The following is a 12,054-nucleotide window of genomic DNA, read 5'->3' on the forward strand; positions in this document are numbered from 1 at the left end:
AGGAAGGATGTGCCTTTTAACTTTAATAAATTGATGGCGACTAACACATATGTGTGCATATAATGTTTACGAAGTGTTTGACATACATTATCTTATTGGGCTGAAATGGATTGAGTGTTGTCCTTAGAGTCTGGAAGACCTGGATTCAAATTCCCCTTCTAACACTTACTAGTTGTGTGACCTGGAGCAAGTCAATTAATCTCTCTGAGCCTCAGTTTCCTTATCTGTAAAAATCCAGCAGTGGTAACTGTAATACCTATTTCACAGATTATTGGGAGGCTTACATGAGAAAATATTTGTGAGGCACTTAAATTTTAAAATGCCATACAAACGATCAAGATCATTGAGCAATTTTTTAAAGACTCCCTGTGTGCCACTAATCAGTGCAATAAAAAAAATAAAAACATCCTCTTCCTTGAAGACCTTATATTTTAATGGGAGAGGCATCCTAGAAATACTAGGTACTAAAAGATAAAGGCAGGGTAGATAGAAGGGAAAGGCTCTCACAGTTTGCTTTAGTTGTTTGTTTGTTCTTCTCTTAGGCCAGGTCTCTGCTACCTATCATTGGCACTGAAAGTTCCCAGTGAGGAAACCCATCACCAATGTGGGTCAACAAATATTCTACAATTTGCCATCTTAGAAACTGGCTTGAGTGCCCTGATATGCAAAGCCAGTGTATTTCAGAGGTGGCACCAGAAGCCCAAATTATAGGTCACAGGATCCAAGATTCAGAGCTGGAAGGGACCTTAGCATTCAAGTCCAACACCCTCATTTTATAGATTAAAACACTATCAAGTAGGATGCCATTGAGCTCTAGAGAGGTTAAATGACTTGCCCAGAGTGATACAGCTGGTAAATTTCCAAAGCAAGATTCAAACTCAGATCTTTCTGACTCCTAATCTTGCCCTCTACCAACTACACAATGCTGTCTTTCAATTACCATTATTACCCAAAATGTCAGAGAACTATTGTATCTACATGTTGTCTGGATAAAAATATTTTTAAAACATGCATTATAAAAAAAATAATTAACATCATCTTCACCACTGACTATACTACTGCTATCATCTGGTACAATGTTCTAACCCCCTTATTTGATTATGCAAGAAACTGAGGCACAGAGATCACATGAAGAGTTTAGCAATAAGAGCTTGGGTTAAAATCCCAGTCTCCAGATTTCTTTCCCTACTCTCCCCGATATACTTCCTGGCTTTTTTCTTCCTTTCCTGCACAGAGTACACAGATAACTAGAAATGCCCAATAGTCAATCATTCAGTCAGTCAATGAATTAAGCATGCACTATGTGCCAGGCACTGGAGATACAAAGACAAAATCAATCCTGCTCTCAAGGAGCCAATTAGAGAAGAAAACATGCAAACAGGGGCAGCTAGGTGGCTTGATGGATAAGGTACCAAGCCTGGACTCTAGAGCACCTGGATTCAAATCTGGCTGCAGACACTTCCTCACTGTGTGACCCTGGACAAGTCACTTAACCCCGATTGCCTAGCCTTTGCAGCTCTTCTGCCTTGGAAACAGAAGGTAAGGGTTTTTTAAGAAATTTAAAAATACATGCAAACAGATGTATAAAAACAAAATGCATACTAGATAATTTGAAGGAGATGGGATTAATTGCAGAGAGAAAATAATCAGTTAAGGAGTGAAGTGAAGGAACTGGACCTGGAAAACATCACAAAACACACACACCAGGAGCAGGAGATCTATGTGTGCAGGCAGGTAACAAAAGCCTGTCCGGGAATTCTCACCTCTTATGCTGCCAACCACTCTTCTTCTCCCCACTGGGTGGCACCGTGGTACCAGCTGCCTTGCATCATTTCCCTCTGCCTGAACAAGGAGATAACCCTCCTGGGTTTCACCCTTCATTTAAGAGAAGGAAGTATAATCTTCTAGCCAAACGAAGCCATTTCATTCGGTTCAGCCCATTACCCAGTTAAGAGACACATGCTGATGGAGCTTTAGGCTTCCAGATCTTAGAAGTCCATCCTAGTTCAGCAGAGATTTTTTTTTAATGTAATATTGTTTCCCTCTGGCTTTAAATTCTTTTATTCTAAGGGGACGGTGAAGTGGGAGCATAGGGTAAAGATCTGATTGGGTGACTCCCAAGATGTTTTCCAGTGTGGAGACTACAGAGTTCCATGTAGAACCAGCCGTGAGGAGAGCTACAGTCCTATTTATGAAAGGGACGTTAGTGTTGGAGTTCCAAAGCTAACCTATCAAGCTTCCCTCCATCTCTGTTTTTCTACTTTTCCTTGTTGGGTCACTATATAGACCCAGATATCACCAGTCTTAGACATTCTCTGGGGCAAACAGGTTCTCCAACCTTACAATTCTTTTTTAAACCCCTATTTTCTGTCTTCAAATTAATACTAGGTATCAATTCCAAGGTATAAAAGTGATAAGAGCTAGGCAAAGGCAGTTAGAGTCATACAACTAGGAACTTTCTGAGGCCACCATATTTGAAAGCAGGACCTCTTGACTTTAAGCCTGGTGCTCTATCCTCTGTGCTACCTAGCAGCCCTTGTTTGCAAGTTTTCTCTCCCGATTAGACTTAGTTCCTCAAGAACAGGAATTGATTTTTCCAAATTTGAACCCAGGACCTCCCAACTCCAGGACTAGCTCGCTATCTCTGAGCCACTTAGCTGCTCCAACAGCCCTACGATTTTGGCAACACAGGCGTTCTGTGGCTCATTTACTCTCAGGTTGGTTTTAAATCCAAAGACTCAGGAAGTCTTTTGTACAATCACTGTGCTTAGCTGGCCAGGCCAGGCTACAGTTATAAGACTCCATCTAATTCTCTGATTAAACAAGCATTTAGTCGCACATACTGGTGACACTGTGCTAGGTGCAAGGAATACAGGGACAAGAATGAAAGGGTCCCGGCTTTTGAGGAGCTGACGTGCTACTCTATGTATACACAGATAAGCAGAGACAAAATGAGTATTAAAATGATTACAAAGAAAGTTCATGAGCAGGACATTAGGGACTAGTGAATCAAGAAAGGCTTTTGGGGAAAGTCAGCATTCTAGCTCAACTCTGAAGGAACTTAGGGATTCTAAGAGACGGTGCATTCCAGGCACAGTCTGTGCAAAGACAAGGGGATGGGAACCAGAATTCTGTTTATGGGGAACAGTATTAGATCAGTTGGACTGGAATATAAAGTACACGAGGGAAAGTAAAAGACGAGCCTTGGATGACTATTCCCTTATCCCCCAAGTAGTCTAGACTAAAGACTGTTTCCATTAGAAGGAAATAAGGATAGAATGAATGGGCAGCCTAGCCAAATATCCCAATGGTCCCCTGAACTACCTTACCGGGGAAAGATGGAAAGAAGCTAATCAGCTCTCACCCCAGGAAATTCAATTGAATTTCCCAGGACGCCTTTGTGAATTAATAGGTAGCCATGTGATGAGTTTCCCTTCCGATCCTATCTTCCAACTTAGAACTCTGTATTTCAAGTAGCCCATTATTTAACTTGACCTTTATCACTCTCAAGTAATACCTACTTTATTCCTCCTAATAGGCTGGTTGTGGTGCTCTAATAGGTTGCTTTTTAGAATTAAAGAGGATATCTGCACCTTCTATGCTAAGCTTCCATGTGAACGGGTTTGTTCAGAAATGGAAAATATCCATGCTCAGGGCCATGACCTAAAAGATGATCAGTCACCCTCCCTAGGAAACAAAAACAAAAACCCAAATGAGAGGAGTTGGTCCTGCCCTGGCCTCATATTAGGAAGGAAATTAAAGAGTCCGAAGGGTTCAGTTCTCTGTGCCTGACTCCCTCTATTGCTTTACCTGATCCTGGTCAACCTCCTGGAATCAGAGAATGCCCAAACCGGAAGAAGTCTGAGAGATCACTGAATCCAGGGGTTCTTGGACAGCCTAGTGAAACCTATGGACCTTTTCACAGAAGGTGGCGCAGTGGATAGAGTACTTGGCCTGGAGTCAGGAAGACTCATCTTCCTAACTTCAAATCTGACTTCAGACACTTACTAGGTGTGTGATCCTGGACATGTCCCTTAACCCTGTTTGCCTCAGTTTCCTCATCTATAAAATGAGCTGGAGAAGGAAACAGCAAATCATTTTAATATCTTTGCCAGGAAAACCCCAAATGGGGTCATGAACACTTGGATATGACTGAAAACAACTGAACAACAACATTGAGGAAAACCAATAATACTGGAACAAAGATGTGATTTTCCCAGTTTTTCAATCAGTCAAGAAATATTTATTAAGCACCTGTTATGTGCCAGGCATTGTGCTAAAGCACTGAGGCTATAAAAAGAGGCACAGACTCTCTAAAGTGTATCCATGGACATTTAGGGGGTACATAGATTCCAGGTTAAGATCCCCATGACCTATATCAATCCCTTCCTTTTACAGAGAAGGAAACTGAGGTTCCATGAGGGAGGAGGGACCTGCCCGAGGTCACAAAGGTACATTAGTGGCACAGCTGGAATTAGAATCCAGATTTCTTCACCTGTTGTTTAATGTTCATTTTTTTTAACCACCTCCAGAGTTTAAATCCATACTTTCTGCCCCTTGCTCTTGCACAAATCCTCCTTGGGAGATAGGAATCTACAGAAGACATTCCAAAATTCCACTCACTCTAAAGAAATAAACTCAAATTAGAATTTCCTTCATCCCCCTAAAGGAAAAGAAAAAGAAAGGAAATAATTAGGAGCATAGCTTTAGAGCTAGAAAAGATTTCATGATTACTTAGTCACAAAATCAGAGAATTTTGGAGTTGCAAATGTCCTTGGAAAGCAGTTAGTTGGCATAGTGGATAGTATGTTGGCATTAGGAAGACCTCTACCTTGGGTATTTAATTAGTGGTGTGACCCTGGGCAAGTCATTTAACTTTTATGTGCCTCAGTTTCTGCATCTGTACAACAAAACTCTCTCACGAGGTTCTCAAGGGGATCTGATGAGTTTAAATAAGTACAATGCTTTGCAAATCTTAAAGTTCTATCTAAATGCTATTATGATTAGTTTATTAGTATGACCCCTTCCAGAAAAAAGAATCCCATCTATAACATGCCCAACTGAATGCCTTGAGAACAAAGACTTTTTTTGTATCTTTTTTTTTTTTTGGTATCTTTGTATCTTTCTTTGTATCTCCAGCCCTTAGCACAGTGCCTGGTACACAATAGGTGTTTAGTAAATGCTGGCTGACCACTCAGAGACCTCCAATAAGAGGGAACCAATGGATTCCTCCCAAGGCAGTCCATTCTGCTTCTGGATAACTTTAAGCATTAGGTAGTTTTCCCTTACATCAAGCCAAGTCGAACTATTTCATTTTACAGATGAGTCTGAGAATCAGAGAGATTTAGTAGCTCACTCAAAACCTAAGAGTTAAGTGGCATAACTGAGGATTTAATTCCAGATCTTCTGATACTGAATCCAAACTCGTTCCATTGAACCATACTGAATGCCTCCTTCGCTCTAATTCATAACCCTTCCGTTTCAACTTCCCACATGGACCAAGGAGCTGAAATCAAAGGCCAATCAGTCATCTGCAAAAGTGATTTCTTATAAAGTCCCCCCCACCAGAATTCCTGCTGTCAGTAGCTTGCAAGAACATGCCCCTGATGTGGGCAAATGAGGCAACTCTACAGAAGGTACCTGGGTGAGGCGTATGGACCTCATGACAATTTCTTTCCTTGTCTCCAGGGCCAGGACTAGCCTTTATTGCCTACCCCAAAGCGGTCACCATGATGCCTCTTTCTCCTCTGTGGGCTGCCTTGTTCTTCATGATGCTCATCTTCCTGGGACTGGACAGCCAGGTAAGATACTCCTGAGGAAGACTTGGTGGGAAGGTTCTAGGGTTCTTGAGGAAATGAGCTCCTCCTCCTGCTTGGAGTTAGTGTCCAATTCAATTCATCTCCACTCACTTCAAAAGGTACATCAAACAGCAAGGCATTGTGCCAAGCATTGGGGATACAAATACAAATTGGAAACATCCCTCATCCTCAAGAAATTTACATTCTATTGGGCTTAAGCTGTCTGCATATCATCTTGGCTTAGCATTCAAGATCCTTCACCCTCCAGCCCTACCTGCCCCAGCCAACCTTATCTCCCTGTTTCCCAACATTCATCTTCCTCTCTAGCTAGACCTCCTCCCCACTGTGCCTCAGACATTTTCCACTGTGATTTCTGGCTCTAAAGGAATCACCCAACAAGTATTTTTTAAGCAGCACCTACCGTGTGTCTGACACTGTGCTAAGATAAAAAATGAAACCTTCTCTGGAGCTTACATTATATTGAGGGGCCTTTATCCATTCTGTTCTCCCCCTTAGGAATAATCATTCTTTTTCTAATCTTTGCTTATTCAAATCCAACCCCTCCTTTAAAATTTATATTAAATTCCTCTTCTTCTGGGCTGCCTTTCCTGATTGTCCCACCCACAGTAGATTCCTTCTCTTTGTCATTTAATCATGACATTTAATTATGAATTACTGTAGGATTATTTAGAGTCTATAAACCTTAAGTTCCCCCAAGAACAGAGACTATGCTTTACATTGCTTCTGCATTTTTCTTAATGCCTAGCATCTGACTGGGCACTCAGAAAGAATCCAATAAACATCTGAATGAATTCAAGAATGAATGGATGGAGTAAATGTGTGAAGGGGCTATATGAGCAAGTGAATGAATGCAAGTGAATTAATGAATGAGTAAGTAGGTAGGTGAGTGAATGTGCTGGGTAAGTCCTGGATCATTGTCTGGACTAGGTCTTCTCTCAGACCACTCCCAAAATGCAACACGGATGCTCAACATCTCAGCCAAACTCACATTCACTTTGTGTTTATTCCTTCTACTGCCTTGCCCAAGCCCCAGAGCCCTGCCACAGTTCCCAAGTCCTGGGCTCTTGCTCTCTCCTCCTGACCTTTTCCTTGGCTGATCTCAATTAGGGCAGATCTTTAGCCAGATTGATGACCTCCCTGCCACACTTCATACTCCCAACCCCCAAGCCAATCTCCCAGGCCACCAATTAACCAACATCATCATCCTCACCCCTCAGTCTGCCCCTCCTCTGCCCAGTGAAACTACAGACAGACTTTCCTTTGCCAGCTCTCCTCTCTTCTGTAGCAGCAACAGCAGCAGCAGCAAAAGATGGGGCTAGAAGCTCTCCTAGGAAAATCTCCCTTTTCCCTCTTTGGTTCCACTAGTCTCTGACAATGGATCAGAACTGGGGCAGGGGGGGGGGGGGCGGGAATCTTTGCTAGGATCTCCCTAGCAGAGGTCCACAATATTTGGAAGGGTCATCACTGTCTTTAAGAATGATGTGTTTGATTTGCTTGTCTGTTCTAGAACTCCCAAACTAATTTCAATATCTCTGACCTCTAGAGCATCTTGTCCTGTCTTAAATAGACCTTCCACTATACTTTGTTTCTTCTTGTTGTTCAGTCATAGCTAACTCTGTGACTCCATTTGAGGTTTTCTTGGCAAAGATATCAGAGTGGTTTGCCATTCTCTTCTCTAACTTATTTTACAGATGAGGAAGCTGAGGCAGAGTAAAATGGTTCTTGGTTTCTTCTTCTTGTTAGTCAGTCATTTTCATTTATGTCCAACTGTTTGTGACTCCATTTGGGGTTTTCTTGGCAAAGATACTGGAGTGGTTTGCCATTTCTTCCTCCAGCTCATATTACAAATGAAGAAACTGAGGCAGAATAAAATGTTTTATTTTTTTGAACCCTTACCTTCCGTTTGGGAGTCAATACTGTGTATTGGCTCGAAGACAGAAGAGTAGTAAGGGCTAGGCAATGGGGGTCAAGTGACTTACCCAGGGTCACACAGCTGGGAAGTGTCTGAGGCCAGATTTGAACCTAGGACCTCCTGTCTCTAGGCCTGACTCTCAATCCATTGAGCTACCCAGCTGCCCTTGGCAGAATAAAATGACTCTTTGTTTCTTCTTACTGTTGTTCAATCATTTTCAATCACGTCCAACCCCTTGTTACTCCTTTTGGGGTTTTCTTGGCAAAGATACCGAAGTGGTGTACCATTTATTTCTCCAGCTCATTTTACAGAGGAGGAAACTGAGACAGCGTAAAATGACTTGCCCAGGGTCCCATAGCTAGTAAGTATCTGAGGCCAAATTTGAACTTATGAACGTGAGTCTTCTTCACTTCAGGCCCAGCACTCTATCAACTATCTCACCTTGTTTCCTCTTTACCAGCAGCACAGCCTGTTAGCCTTCCAGTCCCATTATTCCTGCCTCTGCAGTATTTCTTGCACTCTTCCCCTCCCCTCTTCAAACCACCACCCAAACCCAGGCTCCTTGGGACTAGATTTAATGAGGCAGTGTGGTATAGCGAAAAGAGAATTGGATTTGGAGACCTGGGTTTGAATCCTGATTCTACTCCCCACTACTTGTAAAGTTGCTTCCTTGGGATGAGTAACTCATCCCTTCTAGGAGATAGTTTCCTCACTGATAAACAGAGAGCTTGGATGAGTAACCCTAAAGGTTCCTTAGAAATCCTAAATCTGTGATCCTACTCTGACACACTTCTAAACGGAATCCATGCAATCTTCTCCTCTCTAGTCCATGTTCTCATAACACTTCCATCCTCTGTTTGTGGACCTACAGTGACTCCCTGCAAGGTCTTGAATCAGCTCCAATCTCTGAATCTTGGCATTCAAGGCTCTCCACAGATGTAACCTTATCTCCTGTTCCTTCCCAGAACCTCTTCTTTTCCATCCTGGTGTGTGCATGTGTCCACGTGTCCATTTGCAGAGAGGAGGGGGAATATAAACTTAAAACCACATAGAATTCCTAGATTTAGAGCTGGGAAGGACCTGAGTGGTCATCTAGTCCCAACTCCCTTCCTCGGGGAAGGAAACTGAGGCTGAGAGAGGGAGGGAGGGAGGGAGGAAGGAAGGGAGGAGAGAGAGAGAGAGAGAGAGAGATTTGAACCTAGATTCCAAATATAGTCTTTTGAGTGAGCTCCTAGAGACCAGGGACTGCCTTTTGCATTTCTTTGTATCCCTAGGGCTTTGCACAGAGTAGGTGCTTCATAAATGCTATCCTGTCCTGCCCTCTTTCTTTCATTAAAATAAAGAAACAGCCTAGATGCACGTCCCAGGATTTCAACAGCACAGCTTATCAGAGCTCAATAAGTCTCCCAGAATACCAAGGGGTTTTCAAAAGCCAATCTCTCATTGCACAGAATTACCTTTTTGTGTTCTCTTATTGGAAGGCCACCAAAGCTGCCGGGGTTATCAGCTACCTCAGAGAGGGTCCTCCGTGACCTTATGCAAGTCACTTAACCTCAAAGCACCTTCCTTGGCATGGCCATCAATTCAGCCGGCCAAATCCAATTTCTCCCCAGAATGGGTTTCTCTGCAATCATTACTAAGCTGTGGCGGTGAGGGACTGTGCATTTTTTCCTGATAATCACTTTCTATTGTCCCAGGTCAAAGCCTTGTGAAGCAAAGGCTTGTCATCAGCCCAGATACTACTGCAGAGTTCTCACTGGGCTATCGGAGCCTCCCAGGGGCCCCCAAGGAGCTGAGATATGTCAGAAAACTGTACGCAAGTTGTTCTGCACCCCAAACCCCAAATATGCCCAGTATGATAGGATCAGTGGCATGGGGGTTGCCAAAATCCTGGTCTGCATTTCTTTTTTTTTTCTTTTTACAAACCCTTCCCTTCTGTCTTAGCATCATACCAAGTGTTGGTTCTAAGGCAGAAGAGCTGTAAAGGCTAGGCAATTGGGGTTAAGTGACTTGCCCAGGATCACACAGTTAGGAAGTATCTGAGGCCAAATTTGAACCCAGGACCTCCTGGCTCCAACCCCAGTTCTCTATCCATCTAACTGCTCCTGGTTTGTCTTTCTTAATGTTCATAGCAGGAGGACCCAGAACAAGACTGGAATCTATACCATTCTCCACTTAGGGGAAAAATAATCAAACTACGAAAGGGATGTGTCAGGCACCTTCTTAGTGTTCTGGCTCTTGCTAGGTACCATGAGGAATACAAGGAGGTACATGGGACAGAAATATCCAGAGGTTGGTTGGTATAGTGGGTAGAGCCCCAGATCAGGGATGAGTGGACCTGGGTTCAAATCTTGCCTGTCTACTTCTTGTGTGATTTAGGACAAGTACATTTTTCCTCTCTGAACCTCAGATACTTTATCTGGAATTGAAAGAGGTTGGACTAGATGATCTCCATGGTTCCTTCCAGCTCTTAAGTCAGTGGTCCTATGTTACACCTACCATATTGGGTAATGTGGGACCTTACCCAATGGTAAGATTGGGGCTTACAATCTAGTCCAGGCTATAAGATTAACAATAGAACACAGAACAAAGGAATACTTCATTGAAATAACACCAGGCATAGAACTAGAAAGCTTGAGCCCATCATCCACCACTGACTCATTATGACTTTGGGGAAGTCACTTCTGAAACTCCATGTAGTAGTAATAATAATAATAATAATAATAATAATAATAATAATAGCCAATATAATAGTGCCAGGCCCTCCATATAATAATAACAACAACAATAATGATAAAAATGACCAGTATAATGGTGCTAGGCACTGTGCTAAGTGCTTTTATAATTTTTATTTACTTTGATCTTCATAATAACCCTAGAACAGTGATTCCCAAAGTGGGCACTACCGCCCCCTGGTGGGTGCTGCAGTGATCCAGGGTACAGTGATGGCCACAGGTACATTTATCTTTCCTATTAATTGCTATTAAAATCTTTAAAAAATTAATTTCCAGGGGCGCTAAGTAATATTTTTTCTGGAAAGGGGGTAGTAGGCCAAAAAAGTTTGGGAACCACTGGTCTAGAACATAGATGCTATTATTATCATCCCCACAAGAAAACTGAGGCAAACCAAAGTTAAATAACTTGTCTAGAGTCACACAACTAATAAGTGACTGAGGAATGATTTGAACTCAGGTCTTTCGGACTCCAGGCTCAGTGATCTATCCATTATGCCAAAAGGTATCCTCATCAGCTAAATACATAGAATATTGTGTGTTACTGTGATGATGACTATGACTACAACTACTGCTACTACCTTTGTCAGAGGACCATTTTAAGAGGAGAGCTTTGTAAATCCACAAAGCACTTATGTAAATAACTACTTCTGAAGGGTACAATGGGAAGAATGATGGATTCAGAGTCTGGGTTCCAATGTCAGCTCCAACACTTTCTTCCCGTGTGACCTTGGGAGAGTCACTTAACTCTTCTAGGCATCTGTCTTGATGTCTGTAAAATGAGGATCATAGATCTAAAGCTGAGAAGGACCTCAGAGTCAATGGAGTCCAACTCCCTTATTACAGATAGGGAGACCAATGCTCAGAAAAGCTAAACTTCTTGCCCAAAGTCAGGGCCATTAGAGGTAAGACTTGAACCTAGATCAAACCCTTTCTACTGTGCCACCACTTCTAAGGTCCTCCCTAGATCAATGACTATAATCCTAAACGTGAATAAGAGGGAAATCATTTGTCTACAATCATATAGGTAATAAGGAGCAGAGCCAGAACTTGAACCCAGGACCATCTCACCCTAGGGTAGCCCTATCCCCTTCCTAAGGCATTAGAAAGGAAGTTCTCCCCCTTAAGGAAGCATTAATCAACAGCCTTGGGCTAGGTTCTGAGCCACCATGCTTACTTACCACCAGAGTCCCATTGGCTGGAATACTATGGATTTCCTAACCCAACCCCATGTCTTTCTTCTCTTTAGTTTGTCTGCGTGGAGAGCCTTGTAACAGCTGTGGTGGACATGTACCCAAAGACTTTCCGGCGAGGCTATCGGAGGGAACTGCTCATCTTGGCCCTGTCTATCGTCTCTTACTTCCTTGGTCTGGTCATGTTAACAGAGGTGAGAAGCCTTTCAGCTTATTTTTATTGGTGCTGCTAGTTGATATACTTTGTATTTACATTGTTTTCATTTCTCAATAGGCCCTTCCTCCTCCCCTATCTTAATATCTAAGAGACAGAAAGAAACAAAGGAAGGAAGGAAGGAAGGAAGGAAGGAAGGAAGGAAGGAAGGAAGGAAGGAAGGAAGGAAGGAAGGAAGGAAGGA

General features: G+C 42.7%; 1 protein-coding gene across 1 annotated transcript in view; it reads left to right on the plus strand.

The window, feature by feature from the left end:
• Nucleotides 1-12,054, plus strand: part of SLC6A11 (solute carrier family 6 member 11) — a 179,418-nt gene that overhangs the window by 148,011 nt on the left and 19,353 nt on the right. Inside the window, exons 9-10 of the mRNA XM_044665835.1 lie at nt 5,689-5,801; nt 11,713-11,850. Of these exons, the coding sequence (XP_044521770.1) occupies nt 5,689-5,801; nt 11,713-11,850 (251 nt within the window). The remainder of the gene's footprint in view (nt 1-5,688; nt 5,802-11,712; nt 11,851-12,054) is intronic.

The sequence above is a fragment of the Gracilinanus agilis genome, chromosome 1, assembly GCF_016433145.1.
Source record: "Gracilinanus agilis isolate LMUSP501 chromosome 1, AgileGrace, whole genome shotgun sequence".
NCBI classification, from domain to species: Eukaryota; Metazoa; Chordata; class Mammalia; order Didelphimorphia; family Didelphidae; genus Gracilinanus; species Gracilinanus agilis.